Source organism: Pieris rapae, chromosome 2 (genome assembly GCF_905147795.1).
Source record: "Pieris rapae chromosome 2, ilPieRapa1.1, whole genome shotgun sequence".
NCBI lineage: Eukaryota > Metazoa > Arthropoda > Insecta > Lepidoptera > Pieridae > Pieris > Pieris rapae.
In genome coordinates, this window is record NC_059510.1 from 10107125 (window position 1) to 10132499 (window position 25375).

Consider the following 25375-nt stretch of genomic DNA (forward strand, 5'->3'; position numbering starts at 1 on the left):
ACTAACGACTTGGAGGACGACGTTATGCGTTAGTGTAACAAATAATTCAAACAATACTGCATGTTTTGAATAATTATTATACTTTTTAAATCGTCATTATAATGTTCTTTGACGGATTTGAGGTCAAAATTACCCACTCTATCCAAGTGCGGGCCTGTTAATGACACATTAGATATGTCTAACTTGACTTGATATGTGTAACTGTCTTTTACTAGGCAGTAGGCACATATAATCTATTGGTGCCGGAACGTATACGCTATATCGTATATAGGGTTATTCAAGATGGAGAATTCGTTCCTTATTCTCATGTCAAAATCATTTATTTATGGTTAACAAATATCCTGAAACGGAACACGAAAAAGTGTACTTAGATGGTTGTGACACAATCGCACAAACTATAAACCTTTGTGATCACGATAAAAATGCTACACTTGGAGTTGTTGTATGAATCGTTTATTTACGATCGAAGAAATTGACTGACCATAATATTGGTACTCGGTTGGCGCGAAACCGGCAGTCTGTCCGCGTTCGACTTGAAGCGCGCATGTCCGTCGGCCGCCATATTGCGTTTCCATGGTAACCGAAACATTTCAGTGACAAAAAACAAGTGACGGTGCAGTGTTACTTTCGCATAGTTTTATTTTATTATGGTGAGTAATTTTATTGCAGAGTTATGACTAAGACCTATTGTTTTATTTGCTGAGTTTCACTCTTTAATTAAACCACGTAGAGCGTACATCAAAGGTATCACTTTCCCTGCATAGAGTTTTAAATAAAACGCGATATTATGTTCAACATATACATTGCGCTGATATAATATTTTGACATATTGGGGAACCTCAATGTACTTAAGTACTACTACATTTACACGTATGGATAATTACCAATTATTTTACTTTAAAGGCAAGAAGACCAACAACTTGATGTTTGCTTGTTATATCTTACTGAAATAGAACATATTATTTATTTCTAATATAAAACTCATAACTCGTATGTTCTTATACAAATTCCAATGTTTTTGCGAAAATTATTCAAAATGATTTCGATAAAATTACTAAACATTATTTTTATTGTATATCAAGAAATAAATAATAAGCAGTAATGCACCAAATAAAATAAAATGTATTTCAGTATCATTATAATCTTACATTCGTTTAAATGATTTCACTTACATGGCTTACTTAACCTTGAACTTCACGATAAATTTAAACTGTAACGACTTACTAAGTTGTACTAACTTAATACATTTAAAAACGTTTGATTTAAATTATTTAGTGATTGGTAAAATTGTAATTGATTTACAATGATTATAAACTTCAATAATTGTGTGGTACAGCAAAAAATATTATATAATCTTTACAAAAGAATAATAGAAGAAATAATAAACTTTCCAAACCCCAGAAATTATTTAAAAATAATTCACAATGTACATTATATTATATTATATTGTAGCGACATGTGCCTGCTTAAATCTTTAAAGATGCGTCACATATATACAGCCTTGACTTAAACAATATTGGTTTCAATGTAAATCACATACATTAATAATAGTTTTAAAGTAACAATTATTTTGTATATTTTTCCACTGTAATTTTTACTCTGTCACAAGTACTAAAATAATGGTATAATGATATTTCTAAGTTATTGAAAATCTTGTCTTAGTTATCATAATCATCATCCAATATAGAATATTTAAAAAATAGCAACGGAGATGAGAGACAGGTGGAAGAATTTCAAGGAGCCTTTACCAGGTCGTATACTAATATTAAATATAACATTATTTAATCCTTATTTCAGTGCTATAATATATGCTTGTTTTTTTTTATAAATAGTCTGTCATACTTTGACCGCATCTTTGATATAAGTTTAAACCTAATTAAAAAAAAATGACTATCTCAATTACTAGAAATTGTTAAACTATTTTTCCATTACTTAACATGCCATCGCTTATCGCCTTTAAAAAATGATTTGTAATTAAATCATACGATAAAAACGATAAACAAAAAATTTTTTCCAAAAAAACAAAAAGTTTAAAATTACAATTTAACATTCACTGTGTGAACAAGATGTCAAATTGTGCTGAATCTGTTGACTGTCATCGTTTAGAAATGATATTCACAGATTATTTAAAAGAGCTTTAAACTGATGACAATTAAGTTACTAAGAGGCTTTTTATTATAAAAGCTACTTTGTTACAAGGTTTTCGGATATCAACCTGTTTTTAAATTATATAACGAAATTAATAAAGTAGTTTTATATCTAGTTACTAATATTCTATCTACTATGAAATATTCGTTTGACGAAATCTAAACTAGGCGACACTAAAGTACCAACTAACGCAACGACAGAGAGGGCTATTCCGAAATTAGCACTTTTATCACCCAAAGCCACTCTATAGAACATTGAATTGAATGCAAAACATAAAGCAAGAAATGCAGAACATAAAGTCAATGATCCAAGACAGGAATGCGCTAGAGTCATGAAGGTCTTATTCAAGTTTAGTCTGCTAGAGTTGGCGTTGACAATCCCTCCGATCATGGTGAGTATTGTAGAGACAAATGCGACGATCCCTGTGAGAAATAGGCTTTTAAATTAATATGCAATATCATTGATTTCTTTATAGTAAAGAGTGCTACTGCTTATAACATAAAACAGTACGTAGGATTTGGAATCAGTCAAGTCACATCTAGAATGGCGATTATAGTTTAAACATTAGACACAGACATTATATTTTCTAGGATCCTGTTGAAACAACGATATTATAATATAATTAATCAATTTTCAAATATGTATTGTATGTTGACACGTCATCTATTGATTGATTTCTATGGTTTTTTAATATTTGAACATTTCTTTCGAAGGTAAATATAATTTTGTATTATGTTAGAGCGAAATTATCATTTGACGGTATTTTGAACTGTGGAACCAATGATATATATTCTAGTAAGACGACGTTTATCTACAGTTGAGTTTCATCATCGGACAGCGCCAGAATCCTTCTACAGAGTATTAATTAACTCACTCTTAGCCAACTACAACCACCGTGGAATCAGCTGCGATACACGTATAAGAGAACTTCGTGTACATTTCCCCCCTTAACCTCATCAGGCGTCCAGCCTTTGTTATAAAAAAATACTCACCAAGTATACCATGAGTAGAATTAAAATTGGTTCTGACATTCGACATCCGTATAATACTCCCAATTGATACAAGAATTGTGCCAACGATTTGTAGGGTCCAGTGAACCATTCTCCGATTCTCATATTTAACCATCCGAGCCCAACCAGTGTGTGGGTTCAGTGAAAGGACTGCCTGTGTCATTATGATGACGTACTGGAATAGATTTTTTTTTATATTACATATAGATACTCTTTCGCCCTACTTGCCTAGTTGGTACAGTAGAAACAGCAATCACAAATATACTCAATTCTGAGGCCAGGACGACTGGATTTTATATAAATGTATGGGTTGGCTTGGCTATGGTTAAAATTGTCTGTCGGATTCCCAAAAATAATTCTAAAAAGGCCGGCAACATCCGCGCCCCTCCGCGAGCCGGCGACCGCGATCCTTGCGGCATTGAGAGTGTCCATGGGCGGCGGTATCACTAAACATCAGGTGAGCCTCCTGCCCGTTTGCCCCCTGTTCTATAAACCTCCTTATTCAGAAAACTAACTGAAAGGACTGATGATAAGCAGGTCAAGCAATTAGATTATTCTATGATATTGTATGTTCGCCAGACGATACAATAATTTCTGAATTAAACACATTGAGTAAATCATAGTGGCCATCAGCTGAGAGAGATACTTTTTCTTAAAATACTTACTCCAATAACACACAGATACACATGTTGCTTGAACGATGTAGACGTTACAAATGTGTGTACAAAAATTAATGCACTCAAAGTTACGCCACCGAGACACAAGTTTGTGATTGAAATAACTACATTAAGAAGGGTTACATGTACTGGTGACACGAGATCTCTATCTCTTTCTCTATCGACTCCTTCTCTGTTTGAATTTTGTATAAGTGGCATTTTTACGACTGTGAAGACACAAAGTAAATCACTGAATGCCCTGCCCTATCTTCGATTCTAACGATATTTTGGTTGATATGATAAAATATAGATAAAGTGATATCTTATAAGATAAATTATAGCTATTTTAATAAACGAATTTAGTATTGCGTAAATAGACTAAGGTATCGCTCGAAATAATTATTATTTGCCGGGAATCGAACACGTTAAACGCTTTGTTGCACGTGTGCTCTTACCTGTTTTAAAATCCATTTTAGTAAAAAAGCATTATTGATAACTCCCTAATAAATAAATAAAATTCACAGCATATTTTAAAAGTAAATCAAACTGTACGCTTAATTTCAATAAACTTGTTTCTACGCTTTAAATGATTATAATATTAAAAAAATATCATAAACAATGCGTTACGGTTAATAGCTATTAAAATTCCAATTCTTATCAAATCGATCGGAGGTCAAGTATTGGATAGAACTGGTTTGATGGTATGTATGTAGTAAATTTTGCTACACAAATATTTCCGTGTCAATTTATTTATCGTCAAACGATCACTATACACACTATAAACTGGCAGAGAACCCTTGAAATCCAATAATATCTAAAATAATTAATGTAATATTATTAGTTTCAATCGTAGAAAATGAAACAACATAAAGTGTTCGTTAACGATAGCGGAATGTAATATATAATTTCAACAAAGCAAATGTAGTCCCTGTGGCGCAGAGGATAGCGCGTTGGACTTCTAATCCAAAGGTCGTGGGTTCGATCCCCACCAGGGATGCTTCTTTCTTTTTTTCTTTTTTCTATCACTTACCAACCTATTTACTTAACAAAAAATACATATACATTTCAAATTAAAGTAAATATTTATTTACTGACTTTTTATTTCAGTACAACTGTTTCGCTTCACTTTGTCGACGTACAAAGTACTTTATCCAATTTACAACTGGCATGCTTACGTGCTTTTTCCGTTACTAGGTCAATCGGTCAGCATATAAAAGTATCATTGACTGTTTATTTAAACAAACCTACATTTACTGACATAATGCTTTAGCTGACGTACGTAAACTGAGTAAAAATGTAATAGTGTGTTTTACTATACTATTAGGTCGTCACATATGAAATTGACGTTTTGTCGTACTGGCCACTTTGGCGGCAAATAATATTCTCTTTGGTTAAGAATTCCAAATTCAAAATTTGACAACTAATCTCCGTGCATTTGTTTTCCGAATTTCGATTCATTTCATTTTTCCGTTTCGATGTTTTTCTTTGCTTCACTCTATTTATGAAATGGAAATAAACATGTTAATCTGAATGTTTTACAATCTCACAGAAATCTTTAAATGTGCAGTATAAAACCAAGATTACAAATTGTTTTACTTTGTAATGCGACGTGGGCTGGTAAATAAAACATTTTTAAACTATTCATGTTGACACGTGTTTTTTCGATGGTAATAAACTCAAGGTAAACTTATACCCATTAATCTATATGTAATGATGTTTCCTGTTCTAGTGATAAAGTAAATAATGAAAAGGTACCGCTCCCAATACCTACTTAAATAATAATGCGTGTATTTTGAAGAGAACATATTAAGAATTGATTAGCTTTATGTTTAAAAACGTTTATAATTACATTCTGTATACATATACATATGTCAATACGACAATGTACAGGACACCTTTTTTAGGCCTGGGCCTCAGATTTTTGTATCTGTTTCATGATTATTTGTCTATTTTAAGGTAAGTATGTGCCTGACACACGCCGTCGACTTTTATCGGTCCAAGGCAAGCCGGTTCGGCAATGTTTTCCTTCATCGTTCATCTTCATCTTCATCGTATAACACAAATAGCGATCGAACCTACGACCTCAGAGATGAGTTACTACGAGCTTTATAATCTGAATAGTTTACTCCGAAGGTTGTACAGCAGAGAATTTAAAGATTCAATTTTCTTAACTTCAGGACTATGAAACACAAACACTAAATATTCTCCTTACGAAAATTTCAATTGTTTGTTAATAATTGCGTCTCAATGGTCTAGAGTCTAGACTATGCAAAGGTACGTGTTCGTATTGTATTGAAGGTCACTAGAGAGAAGTGAGGACATTGAAACGACCTCAAGTCGTGGGGACTAGTGTTATTACCGACACCACCTCGATTACGAAATTGGTATACGATTTACACTGATATTTACTTTGTAATCGTAGTTCCGAGTATGTGCAAAGAGCACGCAGGCATTCTTTATTTACAATTAAAATGGCAAAACCTTTTAGTTCTGGGCCTCAGATTTCATTGCACATTTCTAATAGTCAAGTGATCAACCTTCTGTACATGAAATACCGTCGACGCGTAGTCTCGTTTGCCTCCCTATTTTATGAAAAAAAAAAATCTATTGATGAACTTATTACCTCAACATTTTAGACATTAAATTCACTGTTATATGAGTAAAGTAATATAATACAGCATATATATGTGACAAGTGAATACTAGAGCACCGTACAAGGTCATCAACCAGTTATGTTATGCGCGGACGCATCCTGTTTGCTAAACTGGAACACGAAAGGAATATTAATTTATATCTTAATTCTATTTTCACGGCGATAGGAGAAAATATATTATTGTAATTTATAATTTAAAATGTTTGTTTTTAAATTACATACTTGATTGAACACGCATCTTGAAATCTCATGATGGAGGAATCTTGAAATCTCATGCTGGAGGAAACTTGAAATCTCACGGTGGAGGAAACTTTAAATCTCATGATGGAGGAAACTTGAAATCTCATGGTGGAGGAAACTTGAAATATGTCCTCTTATTTATTGCCCTTTCATGGGTTTTAATCGTCCCATTAGTTATGTCTAACTTTATCTAATTTCATTTAAAAACAGCATACAAGTGGGACGCTTTTTTTGCTTTTTTTTGCGATCTTCTCTAAGCGGTAAAATAGGTATCTCCTGCCCTCAAATAGGCCAAATCTCTGTTATCATCAGGTTTGTGGTTAAACATTTGTAAAAAAAAATGTAAGAAAACATTCTAACAATGGTTGCCTGAAAGAGATCGTACGAAAGGGATAATCCGCCTGTTGTTATTCTTTTAATTACACTGTATAAGTAAATAAAGGCTTTTTTAATTAACAGGATTCAAACCAGAGGCTTAAGTGCCCATGGGCACTCCCACTGGTAGAAGGCTCGCAAGCGCGTCGCCGGCCTTTTAAGAATTAAAACGCTCTTGCTCCTTTGACATATACCAAAACTAAATATAGTCTTGAAGAATTCACCTGCACCTCACAAATGTACTTGATAAATTCGCATTTCTTATCGATTGGTCAGTCGATAACCAGTTCTTATCTATGTCATTAGACGAACGCAAGTGTTTTTGTTCCATTTGTTTACACCCATCATTGCTTGTGATATTAAATATTGGTTCCTATACAAATGTGTGATCGGAGAACAAATACCAACTTTTGTGAATTTCAAATCAGAACAAAACTGTGTACGTATATAAATTATTACCTAAACTAAAAATTATATATAAACTAGACACCTTGACGAGTTAAATAAATAGTATATGACACCTTTGAAGGCTTTATTGATCAGACAAATTTCTCTACGATATTAGAGTTGATTTATCATGATTTAGATTATATATAAATTTAGAAATACTGTTTACGTTAGCTTACAAGTTAGCTTTATAATGTTGTATACATTATTTTTACCCTTACGCAATTATCGATTTTTGATCATTATAAATGCAGATGCTAACATGCTTACATGTCAAAATAAGTAAGGTAATATCAAAATATTTATAAAATTGTGACGTGTAAGGTTTTAATCCGGTAAGAGAATGCACTTTTTGTAAGATACAAAAGCAAAACGTGACAAAAAGTTCGTTTAGTTGTTGTGTTCAGAGGATTTGTTCGGATTAATACCTGCAATGAAAGTCAGCTTCATCATTGGAAGACCTCCACCTCGTCATCCGCAACTTCATTCATATTTCCTATTTCATCCGCAGAAAATTTACAATAGTGCATCTAAAGAAAAATTTATTATCGATTATTAACTATGGTCTAACTTTAATTCTACTAATTTCTTCTCGCATCCTAATCTTGACGCAAATGTCAAATGCTGGTGTTCAGTTAATTGTTGAATGCGTATGGCGCTGGGATGAAATACCAATAAATTGCCAAAATTATTAATTAAAACCAGATCGACGAATTCAAAAGTAACCTCACAACTTTTTCGTATGATGTTATGTCGCTTGTGAAACTTGAAGTGGCTGGCTGTTTAAGGAAAAGTTTTGGAAAAACCAGTTGCGAGGCAGTACGCGGTTTTCATTTCAATTACACTTGTACATTACAAGAACATTTAAACGAAATTACACTGGAATAAATCACTGCTAAAATTCCGATTGTTAAAACTGTCTTGTTTTGTGTGCTCAAGCGCGACGTGACCATGCATTTTGTAATTACACGCGTTTTATAAGCGTCTTAATGCTCAGGTATTGAAAACTATAGCATGACATGGCAAATGAATAATAACACTATCAACAATTGCCAAAACGAATCTTCAAAATATTTTACACAACCTTATTGGAATTAAAAAATAATTTGAAATACAGTTTAGTTAAAAAAAGTTCAGAATTCATTGATTCAACTAACTCTAATCATATTAGGATTTCCTGCTAATTAACTTAATTAGTCAGCAATTTATTATGGATATTATTTTAGAAAATTTGCAAACGCATATAATTATGTTATTAGCCTGTCAAACAAGTATGTAAGTGTGTGCTCCTATTTCACCATGCCTCCGGCTGATAGAGGACAAATCTTTGTTTTTAAATTATTCTTGATTACTCAAGATGTCATATAGAATATGGTGTAATGGTTGCAGCTCCTTACAAACGTTGTGTAAAAAAACTTGGCGATTAAAAAGAGTGACGAAGAGTACATTGCCAGTTCTTCTCTTCCGTTCTACGCCCATGATTCGAAAACTGGCAGTAAATGTAAAATTAGAATCATTAAATGTATATTTCTTTTTTTTGGCGTTGACATGTTACCTACATAAATAAATGAATTTGAATTTTATTTTGAAACAGTAAAAACCCAGTTTACAATAAAAGATCTTTAAGAGTTTGAGGCTAATCCATTTCTCGCATTAGGAAATATTTCGGTACAGAACGTTGCACAATATAAATCAATCTTTCAAAGCTTCATGCAAAAGAAATTACAACAAAAACTATCACGATTCATCGTGACTTGCCCACGTACATTTCAATGTTATAATTAGATTTATCCATACAAAAGTAGTAGATATTAGGCAGTATTTCATAGTATATATAAAAAAAGCGGCGCTGTGCTTAAGTCACTTACAATATATTCTTTCTTTCTTCTGTATATTGTGATGATGAAGGAAACTGATAGGTTCACCTATACATTGACGTTACAGTGAAGGGTAATCACCTATTTGCATACCGAGATAAACATAAAAAAACCCAATATCAGAGACAGTCAGGCCAGGACTCCAATGTTTGTTCATAAATGATTCCAGCTTGCTGCAGGGATCAATTTTTGAATTGAAACTTCTTTAGGCGAATAAGGGGGATTTTTTTACGCATGAAATGTCACGAAGAAGTTTTTAGAAAACATAGAGAGCGATTGAAAAATTTATTTATTTTAAGAATAGCTATATCGTATAAAAACCTGTGAGCCTTATGTCTTAAGCTTAGAAAATATAAATAGAAAAGCCAAAGGGAACTTGACAACCCTGAACCCAGCACAATGACCTGTCATTGAGTGAAATGGATCTATGTAAATTGATGTACGGAAATAGGGTTCACACAGTAAACAATAGTTAAAGTACAATGAACATGTCACAAACACTGGTTATCTTAAATAGGGCCATCACTAACTTGTAGTTCTATATTTAATAAATATAATGTTTCTATAGAAATTTGTCTTGGGAATAAGTCTAGCCATCACATTGGAGAGATAGGAATATCGAATATCAATGTCTTACTAAGTGTGGATAATAACTTCTATACTATACAAGTCCAAATGTATTACAACCCCAATTAATATCAATTATGTATTTGAATGTCTAGATAAAACAAAAGAGATCTACCTTTCTTTAGATTATTCAAATATTCTGCATAAAAGAAAATGGATAATGAAAACGGTTGTCGGAATTTTTTTGACATTTCGTTACATTACAACATAAAAATTGAACATAAATGAAAAGGAGGGCAACTGGCGGCCTTATAGCTTTCGAGCGATCTCTTCCAGGCAACCACTTGTATTCCTTATTTTTTTGTTGTATCGAATCACTCGTGGCACCGCAGCATTTTTTTTGATTGAGTATAAAAAATTTAAATTATCAATCCTAATTCACTAATTAGTAATGAATATGTTCACGCATTTTATATGTTTTTCCAGAGATTTAATAATGAGCATTCTTCACATATTATAAATTATAATTGTATGTGTTGAAATATCGTAAGTCTTAAATTCCTTATAGAGACCAGACGCTTTACAGATAGAAGTATCTGTATTACTTAAACTAAATCATCCGGGATTCTAATCCCGATATGAAAATGTTTCAGTATGTATTTTTTCTAATCATATAATTAATATTATATAATAAATTAAGTTTATCGTATTGACTGAGTGGCTTTATCGTAAGCCTCATTCCTAAGAAAGGTTCGATCCCCGGCTGTGCACCATTGCTGTACGCATAACATTCGCTCAAATGGTGAAGGAAAACATCGTGAGGAAACTGGCTTGCCTTTGACCCAAAAACTGTAACTTATATCAGTTACAGGAGGCCGACCACCTTGCCTATAGATTGACAAATGATTATGAAAATCATGCGGAAAAGGTTGTATTGACACTGATTTATTTAAAAAAAATTTTTTAATTATTTCTGTCCAAAAAATATGGTGTTGAAGTTGAGTTGTAGTTGCAGTTGAATTTCTGAAACCTCATCATGACCCTGATGTCCAGTGAGAACTGGATTCATATTAAACAATACGTTATTGTTAATATTTACCGACCGTGACGATACGTGGCTTATGGGATTTAATTAATTCACTTGTTTATTTAATTTGGAAATCTCTGACGCATTCATGTCAATGACTTCAATGAGTGTTTTAGAAGAGATTATCTGATATCAAACTCCGAACACAGCTCTTCCTGTATGGACTTTGTATACACGAATTTTTTTAGATCAAAATAATAACAGTGCAGTCAAGTTGAGCAGTGTTGGCCTAGTGGCTCCAGCGTGCGACTCTCATACCTGAGGTCGCAGGTTCGATTCCCGGCTGTGCACCAATGGACTTTCTTTTAATGTGCGCATTTAACATTTGCTGTAACGGTGAAGGAAAACATCGTGAGGAAACCGACCGACGGCCCAAAAAGTCGACGACGTCTGTCAGGCACTGGAGGCTGATCACCTACTTGCCTATTAGATTTAAAAATTGATCATGACAGATTCAGAAATCTAAGACCTAAAGAGGTTGTAGTGCCACTGAATGTTGTTATTAATTCTCTTTTTAGATGCTTGATTAACAAAAGAATCTTACGGTACGGTTCCTTCTAAAGTCTCAATCACAACCTATTGCTGGGAATAAATAAGAATATATTTTGAAGTTAATAAATGAATTTGTTTCTTTCGCACAAATTGTAACTATGCTGTAACGAAAAGAGACATCTATAGTTACAGTTGTATTATGAGCGATTACATTTTCGCAACACAATATACGAAACGATATATCAATTCGTTGGTACAGGTTTTATATAAACGACATATATTGTTCTTTAACAGGAAAATAAAAATACATTTGAAATCTTAGAATGCGAAACGAAATGTCTTCCGCGATGATTGGTTGCGCATTCTATTTCTTATTGAACAGGTACAGTTGCTAACGTAGGTGTTACACTTAGTACTAGAGAATATGACAAATATACAGACGGGCGAAATTTTGGCGAAATGAAGATTTGAGACGGAATTTAATATAAAATCTAAAGCGCAATTATCTTACAAAATTAAAATTATAAATAAATATACAAATGTCTTGATTTAAATTATTTGGAATTTAAATTTTAGTTTTTCATTATGTTTTCAAAATTTCCTTACAATGTTTCGTTAACAATTTCTTATTATATTCTTAAAACATTTAAGTTTCTTAAGTGAACAATTAACATTCAACATTGTTTGTTTTATATACGGGGCATAAAAATTAAATGCACGCAAAGAAGGTTGGGAAATACTGGCTTAAACCAAAACCATCTGAACATAACACAATCATTTCCATACCATTTGTAATATTTGAGTTTTTCACATCATTTACCAATCTTAGCCACCGTATCTTCTTCAGTTGAAAAGACTTCCTTTTCCTGATTTCCGACAAGATTAACCTTTTTTCTTTTAGTATTTCTGTTCAGATACAAAGTATTAATTATATAATAATATATCCTACTTACTAATACATATTAATAATTAGTATTAATTAATAAGTAAGTAAGTTATTTTTTATTTGATAGTTAATAACACACCAGTGACGTATTTTATTATATAACTATGCTAGTAGAGTCATGGTCAACGCAAGGCCACAGGCCTATATGTACATACATAATTACAATAATAATAATTCTAGAGTGACTCATTCTACGTACCTCATCTCTGTTTGATTCTAAAGTAATATGTTTAGTATTCCTTAAATAAAAATGTTCTTTAAAACAAACGTAGATCTGTCTCCTACCACAATCTCAGATTGAAAACAATCTAAGGTCAGACTGTGACAGTCGATCGATCTCCCAATAACCAAACCCTACGAAGACACTCCAGTTTTGGCGACGGATAGAATGCAATCTCTTTACACCGAATTGTGTATTTAAGAAATAATGTTCCTCTATCATTAAGCGTTCATGCATGGGTTAACCCAAATTTTTGTACTCACAGAGACCTGTGAAAACTTTCCTTTCAATTTCAGTGTGTGAATAGTTCTCATGAAGTAACAGAACTTGATTATTCAAATTACTATTCCGTGAATTTAATGTTTTATTAATTTATTCATCATCATCAATGGTTATACAGCCCCTTATGGGCCTTAGCCACCTCAATTACACTTCGCCATCGTGATCTATCTAGTGCGTCCAATTGCGAATCTCTATTGTTTCGAGGTGCTTGACAACTCCATCCCACCAACGAAGTCTACCGGGTTTTCTTTTGCCACCGTGTTGTGAGTTTAGTAAGGATCTTGGGGCTCTGTCGTCCGCCATTCGGTGCACGGGTCCCAACCACCTGAGCCTGTTTCACTTTATGAATTGGACGACGTTGGCGTCGTTTAGGGTGTTATAAAGTCCTTCATTATAGCGGATACGCCAAACACCGTCGTTACAAACAGGACCAAAGATTCTTCGAAGAATGTTCCACTCGAAAATAAGGAGAGAGATCTCGTCTTTTCATTAATTTATTAACGCACATTAAACATTTTACCAAACTTTAAATCATATGGAAAGTCATGTCAAGAACCTGCAATGCGCAAGTGTTGCGTACCAAAAACTGCATTACCGGGAATCGAATATCTGAATCCAGGAATGAGACTCGCTTAAACCAGTAGACAAACACTACTATAAGATTTATTAATTCCACCCAAAATTTCGCATATATTATAACAAGTGGAATTTTTAAAATATTCAAATTTCGAATCGGAAATCGTCCCATTACGTGTAGAAAGCTTTACACAGGAACGATTTCCGTGTGAAACGCACTAGACCGAGACATTGTTCTCAAATCGAGTTATTACAGCTTCCTTTGTTTTTGATTGCGATAGAAATAGATTGGATTATTGCGTTGCGTAAATATATTTAGATGACATAACTATTTTAAAGTTTTAAGAATATTTATTAACTGTTTTTAATAGATTACCTTCAATTAAGTAGTTATATTTTTTGTGTATATAATAATATGATAATAAAAAAGCCATTGGCACTATAAAAATTTATATCTGATTCTCAGATTCCTGTATTTGTAATATGATCATTTGTCAATCTAATAGGCCTTTGCCAACTCTGCTCCCAAACTTTATATACTCATAATCAAGAATTACCAATTGCGATCTGTTACAATATCACTTCTTGTGATCTGTGTCCGCGACCCTCGAATCTTTTCAGATCAGTTTCAGCAGTGACTTCTTTAAAACGTATGAGATTCATCCCCACCATTTGTCTCGTGACTGTAGTATTTTTCCTATCACAATTAATCAAAGATATCTTATCTGCGTACGCAGCGGCCGCTAATTAAATTACTTTTTGCCTAGACTTGAGGTGCGCGCGCCAGTGACGTCACGATGCGGGGCTGGTACCTCTTCCTGGCTCTTGGCCTCCTGGATGTTATTGCCGCTCAGGGTCCCGAAAAGCGTGAGTATTTTTTTGTGGTTTCAAATTACAAAAGTATTTTTTTTTGGTATTTTAATTTTGGGTAAACATTTTGTTTATAGTTCGCTAGTAATAATTTGAATGTTAAAATGTTATATACAAATAAAAGTCGAAAGCTTTGGAGTCATAAGTGCGTTCCTAATTAACTGATATTTAAATGTAAGTTATAAGGCTATTATGATAAGGTAAGGTAACCCAGAACTTTAAGAATGTTACACAAATTGAAGAATAAAATAAAAGATTTTTTTACTCAACCAAAAACAAAAGAAATGACTGTCTTATTTTTTGATTAAGAAAACTTATCTGTAATATATTTTAAAGTTATTAATAATAATAATAAAACTTATTACATTACAGAAGTAGAAAAAAAATGTTATTTACATTTTTTAGCTTATTAATGAATTCAGCGTTTAATTTTTATAAAAAGTGTTTTAAAAAACGTAATACCTTTTTTTACATTATTTTAGGTATGACTAGTGTAGTTCAATTTTTTGTGTATATTTATTAAAGTAGTATACCATCTGAGCCTCCTATTCCGTATGATAGGTAATTTTCTAAGCGATGCAGCCGCTCGTATGTAACTATGTATATGCCAAGTGTAAAAATTATATTTATTTTTGCTTAAATTAAAATCAGTTACTGTCCCATTACCGTGCCTAATTAACCTACGCTTATGCTATTTTTATTCTTCGTAACAAGCTAAAGTAATTTTTCGTCTCTCTCTGTCAAATGCGTATACGCTGAGATAAAATGAGACAAATACTAAAGTTAGAACCTTGCAAAATTAGATTTCTTTCTATGATAACCTACACGAGTTCAAAAGACTTGATTCTTTTGAGTTAACAGCACCGTTTTACCCACTCGAAATGCTTTAAATTTTAAAATTCTTTATTTATAAAAACTATGCCAATGTATTTACTATTGCTTAATTACTCGACTTTTGCGTAAAGATGTGTTGCCTTCTGACACCGCTAGGTTTGACATACGCTGTCTGAAATGAATCTTGTCTTTAGCGTTTTAAATTGTCTTCACAATACTATTAATTAAAATGTTATATTATAACGATGTGACACGTAATACTATCGTTATATAACGATCACGCTTTCTTGTTAAGATAATGTTTCATTTGATTGATTCGCTATGAAAGAACGGAAATAAGTTTTAGTATCGAAACGAATTTTAAAAATTACTTTTTTAAATTAACGGCAGTTTCTTATCTAAAAACTTTCTATTAAAACATTTTATGATACAAAACTGATTTTATGTATTTATTATTAAATGAGTTAATGATATTTCGGATTAATTCGAATCCCTGCGATTAATATGTACGTAAAAAGTCATTGTATGACGTTATTAACAGTTTATGAAATATGCACAAAGGTCTAATCACCTGCTTATAAATAAAATAACACACACAATATACTATACACAGTAATGTGTAGAAGGTATATTATTTTTCACATTTATTTGAAATTTTGGACATTTATTTTTTTATTCGTAAACAGAACCTTAACTATTTACGCAATTATCATATAATTTAATGTACTATATGTCAATATATGTACACATTGCGCCAAATACACTGTTTGCCAACATTGGCCAAGAATGGTACAACTGGGTCACATACTTTACATGTACCTTGCCTTATCGCTATAATTTAGTTAAAAATCATACACAATCTAGGTTTACAACTATAGTTATATATGGTGTGCATGTGTACTAAAACCGAACATAAATAAATCAATGGCGCTACAATATTTTTAGGTCTCTGCCCAGATTTCTATATCTGTTTCATGATTAGTTATTATTCTGTAGGCAAGTAGGTGATCAGCCTTGGGTGTCTGACGCGCGTTCTCGACTTTTTGGGTCTAAAGCAAGCCGGTTTGCTCAAGATGTTTTCCTTCACCGTTCGAGCGAATATTAAATGCACACTTTCTGTATACGCACATTTTACAAATTCTCGAACGGTGAAGGAACTCCCTTAGACCCAAAAATCTACGGAATGTGTCAGGCACAGGAGACCGAACACGTACTCTCCTATTAGATTGACAAATGATCGTGAAACAGATACAGAATTCTGAGGCCCCGACTTAAAAGGACACTGATTTTAAGAAATGCGTCGTTTATCCTCATCGATTCTCACGAATAATCGGGCTTTTGCTTCGCTTCTTTTGCTCCGTTCAAAATTAAAGTTCAACACTAGTTAGGCATACAAATCTATCGAATTACCATCTAAACTAAAATATAAAATATATCGGTTTGGTATGGTAAGTACTACGAATACTATGCAAGTAATAATTTTCTTAGAATAAAAACATATTCATGTTCATGTTTTAGTAAACTGTTCCAAATTAATAGACTTATGTATTAAATCAGATAAAATTGTTCCAAGCTTAAAACTTTTAAATCACTAACAATCCTGACACACTGATTAATATATAAAATATATTATATGTCACAAAGATACTGTACTACATAATATAAAAAAATCTCTGATGGATATGACTACCACTGTCGATGAAGACATCGAATGATTAATCGAAAAATACCTAACTAACTTCTAAATAAACTAAATCTTACTTCGGGCCTCTTGGAAACGTCGGAAAATCATCTAATCAATGTCATGATAAAAGCCAAGAGATGGGTGAAAAAGAAAAGAATATGGAAATTATGTGGAATTAATATGGAAATACGAATTTATAATAATAATTACATAGCACAGATACAGTACAGCTCTTCGTTTTTGACATCCCCATCCCCGTCGCGTCTCATAAAAACATCAAATGAGTGGAACTCCTCGCCAGCTTCCTAGCCAGACGGTATATGGGTTTATTTAAGCGGCGATTGAAGGCATCTCCTGGGTCTGTCCATCAGGCCACATCTCACTTAACATCAGGGATTGTGGCCAAAAATCCAGTTCATATTAAAAAAACCGTAATATATAAAAAAACTCGAAGATTTCTAATGAAACGTGAAATGAACTAAGTTATGTTTTAAGTCATTAAATGCTTTGTACATAGCGGTTCCCAAAGATTTATTTGTAGAAAGTGTAGAGATGGTTGATATTTCGCGTCGCTTGATTGCACCGGATTGAGATTTTCACAGTTATTTTGTACCGTAATGCGATTTTTACAGATGCTTTACTTTTTAGACTGTGCTTTATGGTTCGAATAAACAACAAACATAAAGTAGAAGATTTTCTTAATGTGTTCGTCAGGCGTTTGTGAAATTGTTTCAAATTTAAAAGCGATTCTAAAGGAGGTGTGGCCTTAAATGTTGGGGACCTCTTCTGGAACCGGGTTCTATTTTCAAAATCCAGTGGTATTTTGAAAATACCTCTCAACGAATAAGTATCACAAAAAAAACAACACACACCGCGGGTTGCCTGCAAGAAATCGCTTGTTAACGATAAAGCCGTAATAACAACTTCTGTAACCGGTTTTTTTAAATGTATATATGTGTTGTGGTAACGCAGTGTAAATAAATAAATAAAAAGTAAGTGATGAATTACCACCAGTAGATGACGCCACAGGGACCAAACTTTTTAAATTAACTTAAGTGTTCTAATCTATTTTTAATAATGTATATTACTACCGACCCGCCCCGGCTTCGCACGGGTGCAATGCTGATACTAAATACACTACAGAAAATCTGTGAACGTTGCATATAAAAATGTGGGTTATCCATAAGAGATAGACATATACCATGATGGACTTTTCTCTAGACCTTTTCAATGTGTACAATACTTAGTACATTATTTTGATAAAATTCGTAGGGTTCAGCCTGTGTTTGCAATGTAAGCGGAAAAAATGTAATTATTTACGACATCACATTAGGAACCTCAAAAATAATAGTACTTCTCCAGTATTTAATGGATGTTATTATACATATAAACCTTCCTCTTGAATCACTCTATCTATTTAAAAAAACCGCATCAAAATCCGTTGCGTAGTTTCAAAGATTTAAGCATACAAAGGGACATAGGGACAGAGAAAGCGACTTTGTTTTATACTATGTAAGATTGTAATATCAACTAGATATACTAATTACTTTGTATTATGTAGGAATAATCTATAAGTGCAGGACTCGAAGACGACTAGATATTCGATTAGTTTTTTAAATGAATCCCAGGACTTAAGAAAAATTAAAAATGTAATTCTATTTAATACCTAGTATTCCGGAAAAGTAAACAGACTATATTGGAGTGCATAGTAAAATGTTCCATATGTTGGTACGTAGTTCCTACATTTGAAATTAACTAAGGTTATAAGTAGTGGTTGAAACGGTGACGACACTTATGTCGTACCGGCTACTTTCAACTCACATACCTACTCTTTGGTTAGGAATTCCAAATTCATGAAACACATCAGCTATTAACTCTTGCATTTGTTTTTCGGAAACTGTGATTCATTCCATTTACCTGTTTTTTTTTCTACGAAAACATACGCGTTATTTACGAGTACGAGTTCCATTATTTTTTTCAAAATTTGGATAACGTCCTATAAGCTTAAAAATGTAACCGATGGGGCAGTCGAAACCGCCTTCAAAGTTTTTATTGATTCCTTTCCGAATGGTTTGTTGAACGACTATAAGATGGCAAAACAACATATATATAATTGGTACATACTTTTTTTCTTTCTTCCATACAAAATGCCAATAACATATATAAGGCCCTAATATAAAATAGGTTACGAGATCATACACTTAATTTTAATGACATTTTTATCTGTCTTGGTCTTGCCGGCCTAATAGCGAAGCGAATGCAACCTTGAAGTTGTAATAGTGACAAAAGGTATAATAAAATAGTCAAACAATAAAGTTTGCTTACGTCTCCTGATATAGATTGTGTGTAAACAACGTTATCATTACATTATGATAACAATGTTTCTACCGGGACTTGTCACAATTTTCGTCAATGTGCAATTTTTTTTGTTTTATCTCATATTTTTTTTTTCATTCATTATTGATATTTTGTGTGGTTATGTATGTGTGTTTTGTTTGTTATAAACGTTGCCTATTGAAATAATTTGATAAACTCGTTTGTTCTACATGAAACTAGACAGACGTCTAGGTATATATATATAACGTGTACGTAATTACGTCTCCCCTTTATCCGTGACATATCCAGATCTGAACCGTTTATCACAGAAGGCTAAAGGAGTATACATAAATAATTACAATCAAATTCACGTTTGAAGGCGTAATCAGACTTTTTTCGCTATCACCATTAAACAGTAAGGCATTTGAAGGTAAATAAACATGACATAGCATTCTTCAACTATTCCGTGAATTTTATGAAAACGCCGACATTGCCTATGGTTTTACTGTTAACTATATAATAATTTATCAGTGTCTCGTGGTGGACCGTAATAACAATTAAGTAGTTATATAAAATATTAAATTAATGTAATTTTGTCAATTTGTGAAATGGATTACAAGGTTTACGATAAAATATATAAAAGTGTCAAACGTTGGCTATGTTTGAATTTTTTTTCTATCAAGCGAAGTTATTTAAGTCGTGTGTCGATCTTTCAAACCGATACATACATACTACTTTAAGAAACGATGACAAAAAATGGAGGGGAAACAATGTACTTCTTTAGAGTTTGGAAACCGAATAGGTACTTATAATAATTTCTCATTTATTATATAGGTGCAAAGTCTAGTATTTAAGCGTGTTTTTCTTTTGTATAATGTTACATGTACTAATTGATACCCTTTTAGTTAATAAAAATATGTTTATTATGGAATATAAGATACAGGTATCACTTATTCCAGCCCTTTTATCAAGTAGATCGTTAACTAATCATTGATTTCAGGAAGGACCGGAAATGTCTGTAACTCTGATGTCGAGTGTCCAGACAATGCTTTTTGTAAACAGAGCAGCTACTGTGTGTGCAAAGATGGCTTCGTCTACGCAGCGGTGAATAGCACGCACAAGGGCTGCTTGAAGGGTAAGAATATTTGTTCGATTTAAAATGACACAGCCTTTTAGATCTGGTACAGATATCTGTAAGCAGATGTCTGACACACGCCGTCAGTTATTTGGGCCCTTAGAATGCCGGTTTCCTCACTACATTTGCCGTACGAGGGAATGTTAAATGCACACATAGAAAGTCCGTTGGTGCACAGCCGGAATTCAAACCTAGGACCGAGGATTGATTTATTTATTGTAAATAGACTTTCGATACCATAATATACTAAATAGACAAATAAAAAATAAAAAAAGGATGTATATGGAACAATAAAAAGAAACACATACGGAGGCTAAAGTACAAGAAGTGCATAATTAATTAACAAATATAAATAACATGTAACTAAACAATGAAATCTAAAGAAAAAATTTAAATAATAATTTGTATTATCATAAACATCTAACTTGCATTTAAAGTGTCAAGTCAAGGCAAGTTCTATTTTATTATCAACGTGGTATTCTTAATGTTTAATACTGTTTCAGAGGCTCGAAACGGAGAAGAATGCGTCCAGCACATTCAGTGCCACTCCACTATGGGAGTCCATTCTGAATGTACCAATGGCATCTGCTCGTGCGCAACAAACTCCCATCTCGAGACAGACCGCTGCTATGAAACCGCTGGTGAGTTTTGTAACTACATGTTTACGGAGATAAGTAAATAACACAAAATTATTGTATGAAATCTCATAATCTATGGATTCTGAGTCATATCATACAGCTAGCCGATTTGGATTTCGAATGTACGTATTTTGGGATGACTGAGACCTCGGAGGTTCCAAAAACTAACACAAACTCAGCGCACGATTATAACCTTGTTAGCTACACTCATATCCATTCATACACACAGCCATTCTATACCCATGTATACTTAAGCTCTTATAGGAAATAGCCGTTACATTAAATTTACTTCTTTTTTTAACTGTTTTAAACATGTATCACGGACTTCCTAGTATAGGGACTTGCGATATATGACATTTGTCACAACCATATTTCTGTCATGCATAAAGTTTTAATATTATTTAACTTTTCTGCAAAAATTCGGTTCGTTATAATTTTTTTTAAACTAAAGATGAGGTGTTATGAAATATAAGATAAATTCTTAGTATCACATTTCAAAATGTATCTTTTTGCTTATTATTGGGAGACTATATAGCGGGTTTATAATGAAGATTAATTGACGTAGCTAGTTTCTTATTTAAAAATTGTATTGAGTTTTATTGTGCCATTCTGAAAGAAAGTTTACAATATGAACATAATATTTCTTGACTATATATTGAAAAAGGCAAGGTCGTGGAAGCATATAAATATATTTTCTATAACTTTGCAGTGATTGGTGAGCGTTGTGTCGTAGACCAGAACTGTTTTTTGGGTGAGCAAGGACCGGATCGCCAGGCCTTCTGTGTCCGCGGGTATTGTACCTGTCAGCTGCAATTCAGCCCTAGGGATAATGGAACCAGGTAAGGCTGACTTTAACAGAATCTAGTTAGGATGGGATACCTGTTTGTTCAATCAAAACTTTTCAATACGAAGTAAGAATGTGTGCAAAAATTCAAAAAAAATTATTTTGCTTTGCTGTGACATTCCTTTAAATCATTTCGTCTGAGAACTCCTTTTTATTTATTTAATAATTTAAGTCGGTTAATGGAGGGTTTACGTGATAAAGTCATAAGAAAACATTGATGAATAATTCATACTTTTATTCATTAAATTGAAATCACAAACTTATAATTATTTGCTAGGTACAAAGGAGTTAATTGAAAATTACAATTATGCCGATAATATATGAGATTATCGCTAATCAAATTCAAATGCGTTTAAATTTTGCGTTCAAATTATCGTATTTGTGGGCAGTACAAAACGCTAGACGTATCCTTGATTCGATGTAATTGATCTAAAATGCATACCTCATTAATGATTAATATTTAAATATTTCAGATGCGTCCGAGATGCCCTATTGGGAGAGACATGTGAAGACAATTTACAATGCGCAGGCCCCGGATTGGAGTGTCGCGGAACTTGTCGCTGTAGAGATAACTGGGTAGCCCATACAGAGATCAACGCGTGTGTTGAATGTGAGTCAATAAATCATAAAATAAACAAATCTCTTGTATTTAACACATAATTATTATGTATTACCACAGCACACAGCATGCTTAAACAATGTATACAAAGTGATAACCGGAATTTTTTTATGGCGATTAATTAAATATGTATATAATTATTTTTAGTAAAAAAACATTTATCGGATCCGAGGAACATTGGGTGCCGAAAACTCGGATCCGGGTGCTAAAGATGGCAATGGATTAAAATATGAACCAGATGCTCGCACAGATCCGAGTGGGCGGCACCGCTACTATGAACCCTCTCCACTCGGATCCGAGAGAAAAGAGCACTTAATGTGTTAATTGTCCTGTTCTGTATTCTTATCATTATTTATTAGGATCGAACCTACGACTTTTGGCTGCTGAAGCTACTTGATCAACACTGCTGTCAATTCTCTCTTGTGAAATGTAATCACATTAGTGAGTCCAAAATATTTATTTATTCATTTACAGCATATGCTAAAGGATAGTTATAATAAGTAGTAGATACATACCTTAAGGTACTAAAAAAAACTTAATAAAAACACTCTGTCACACTCAAGCTGTACAACTCGACTAAACCTTCTTTGAAACCGCCCGAAAACATATTTCAGGCTCCTGAAAACAAGGGTAACATTCTAAAAATTACAATATTCTAATATGTGATTGACCCTCTCCTAAAACGGTCAGAAATCACATTTCAGCCTGCTGAAAAGTTCTCTAACTAGTGAAAAGATCTAGAAACATTGTAGTCGACCCGTCTTCATAACAATCATGATAACCAACTGATATTATCGTTTTTGTTCCCTGAATGTATTTCTGAAGTCAGAATTCGTTTCCCATAGTAAGGCAGGGTCTCGAGAAAAACGAGAGTTTTTTAGAAAGAAATAAAGTTTGTATTATAAGAAAGAAAGAAAGAAGAAAGAACTTTATTAGACACAAAATACATGAATGTTTCTATAAAGTAGAGTGCACTGGCCTAGGATTCCCTGTTTTGTGGGCAGCCAGTCTCTTCCTTTTACATCTAAACGTTATTTAATTAATTAATTTTACTTAACAAATTTATATCTATACTATTTTTGTACACTAAGAATGTTTTCTGTATCAGTATAGGACAGCTTAAAAAGATATTGTTTGAGTTTTTTAGTAAAAGTATGTAATGTGATTTTTGTTTATATTTTTGATTATATTTCCCAGCTGCGAAAATGCTTAACGATCCTTGCCAATACGACGTGCAATGCGACGCCCTATCAGGGGTGGCGGAAGCCAAGTCTGTTGGGGCGGCTTTGTGTCTGGGCGGTGTCTGCTCGTGTGGTTACAACGCACGACCAGTTGGCAATCCTGCCCACTGCTGGCACAGAAGACGCCCCGGTCAGGAATGCATCCGAGACGAGGTATAATATTTATTTCTACTAAAATTTTTTTTTTTACTCTTTATACTTATATAGTAGATTAAAATATTAAAGTAATTTTTTTCTGCTTTAAGCGCCAAAAATAACTGGTAATTTTATTTTATTGTGTGCTTTTTTTACACCTATATGTTTTAATTGTATCCTTACATTTTTACATTTCTATTTTGTAAAATAATCAGTAGACTTACTACTATGTATGATGTCGTAAACTTAACTAAATAAATAAAATAACACTATCGAGATAAATAAAACATGTTACTTGAATTAAGATTTTAATTTTGATGATGCGTTAATTGTTCAAATATATCAGTGGCGCTACAAACATTTTAGGTCTGGGCCTCAAATCTGTTTCATGATCATGCGTCAAACTAATAGGCTAGTAAGTGATCAGCCTCCTGTGCCTGACACACGCCGTCGACTTTTTGAGTCTAGGCAAACCGGTTTCCTCACGATGTTTTCTTCACCTTTCGAACGACTATGAAATGCAAATAGAAAAGCCCATTGGTGCACAACCGGGGATCGAACCTACAAACTCAAGGATGAGAATTGCGTCTCTAATCGCAAGGCTTAGATCATATGTTTATAGCGAAATTTGTTAAATAATTATTTTTATACAATAATGTAAGTAATGTATTAAGTCAATGAATTTTAAAGATTTTAAAAAGTTTTATTGTATTCTTATTAAAATATAATTTCTTCTCTAAATTACATGTTAAATTTAAACTACTACTAATTTAATAAATGTATAAAGTATTAAATGCGATCCATTATTAAACTTGTTCCCAGGAATGTGTGTCTGAAGAAGATGAGCCAGGATATTGCCTCGCAGGCCGTTGCACCTGCAAGACCTGTTCTCCAGACGCCAGGGACTTTGGTGGCGCAAGCAATCTCTCAGCCCCGCCCATTTACGTAGCGGCCATCTTATCCCTCGCCGCCATCTTACGACACTAGCTGTCACTGTCAAAATATGAAATTTACACTAACATTTCGAATAACCTTTGGGGTTACCAAACACTAGTGTGGAGATTATAATTAAAAATTTTATTGTTATTTTGTGCAAACATGTGCAAAGTTAGTTAGATTTGTTAAATAAATGTTGGTAGTTTCAAAGTTTATTGTAAGTTGTAAATAATATCGTTGATTGTTAATTAATGTAAGTGTAGATCTAAACAGTTCTTCCATTGAGGCAGTATTTTTCGAGTGCAATTTCCCTTAAAACTGAGTAATCCTGGGTAGTTTTATACCAAAGAAATGTACACAAAATAATCGAGTGTGTAAATAAAATATTTATTTTAATGCGTATTTTAATTTAATTCGATTAAAGCCTGTCTTATTAATTTATTTATTTAATAGCATTTCGGCTTCACTAGGAAATTTTTTTGTAGATATTGATAGATATGTTTTTTATTATTATGGAACATTTTTTTGTTCTATCGTCAATAGTTTT

General features: G+C 32.9%; 1 protein-coding gene, 1 long non-coding RNA gene and 1 other non-coding gene across 5 annotated transcripts; 2 read left to right on the forward strand and 1 right to left on the reverse strand.

Moving 5' to 3' along the window:
• The first annotated feature begins 508 nt into the window (after nt 1–508).
• LOC111000666 (prion-like-(Q/N-rich) domain-bearing protein 25) lies at nt 509–25224 on the forward strand. 3 transcript variants are annotated; one of them, XM_022270197.2, is made up of 8 exons: nt 509–650; nt 14344–14443; nt 20281–20415; nt 20919–21056; nt 21763–21892; nt 22371–22507; nt 23714–23910; nt 24715–25224. In XM_022270197.2, the coding sequence occupies exons 2-8, from the start codon at nt 14374–14376 to the stop codon at nt 24877–24879; spliced, it is 972 nt and encodes a 323-aa protein (XP_022125889.2). In that variant the 5' UTR covers nt 509–650; nt 14344–14373; the 3' UTR covers nt 24880–25224. The 3 variants fall into 3 exon arrangements, with proteins under 3 accessions (XP_022125889.2, XP_022125890.2, XP_022125888.2); XM_022270198.2 differs by lacking the exon at nt 509–650 and adding an exon at nt 4497–4515; XM_022270196.2 differs by lacking the exon at nt 509–650 and adding an exon at nt 7367–7521.
• Nucleotides 1777–4061, reverse strand: LOC111000667. The gene is made up of 3 exons (XR_006750903.1): nt 3824–4061; nt 3141–3333; nt 1777–2570 (listed from the first exon to the last, which is right to left on the reverse strand). It is a non-coding gene; the product is annotated as an uncharacterized LOC111000667 (long non-coding RNA).
• Nucleotides 4739–4811, forward strand: Trnar-ucu. Its single transcript has one exon. It is a non-coding gene; the product is annotated as a tRNA-Arg (tRNA).
• Nucleotides 25225–25375: the final 151 nt, after the last annotated feature.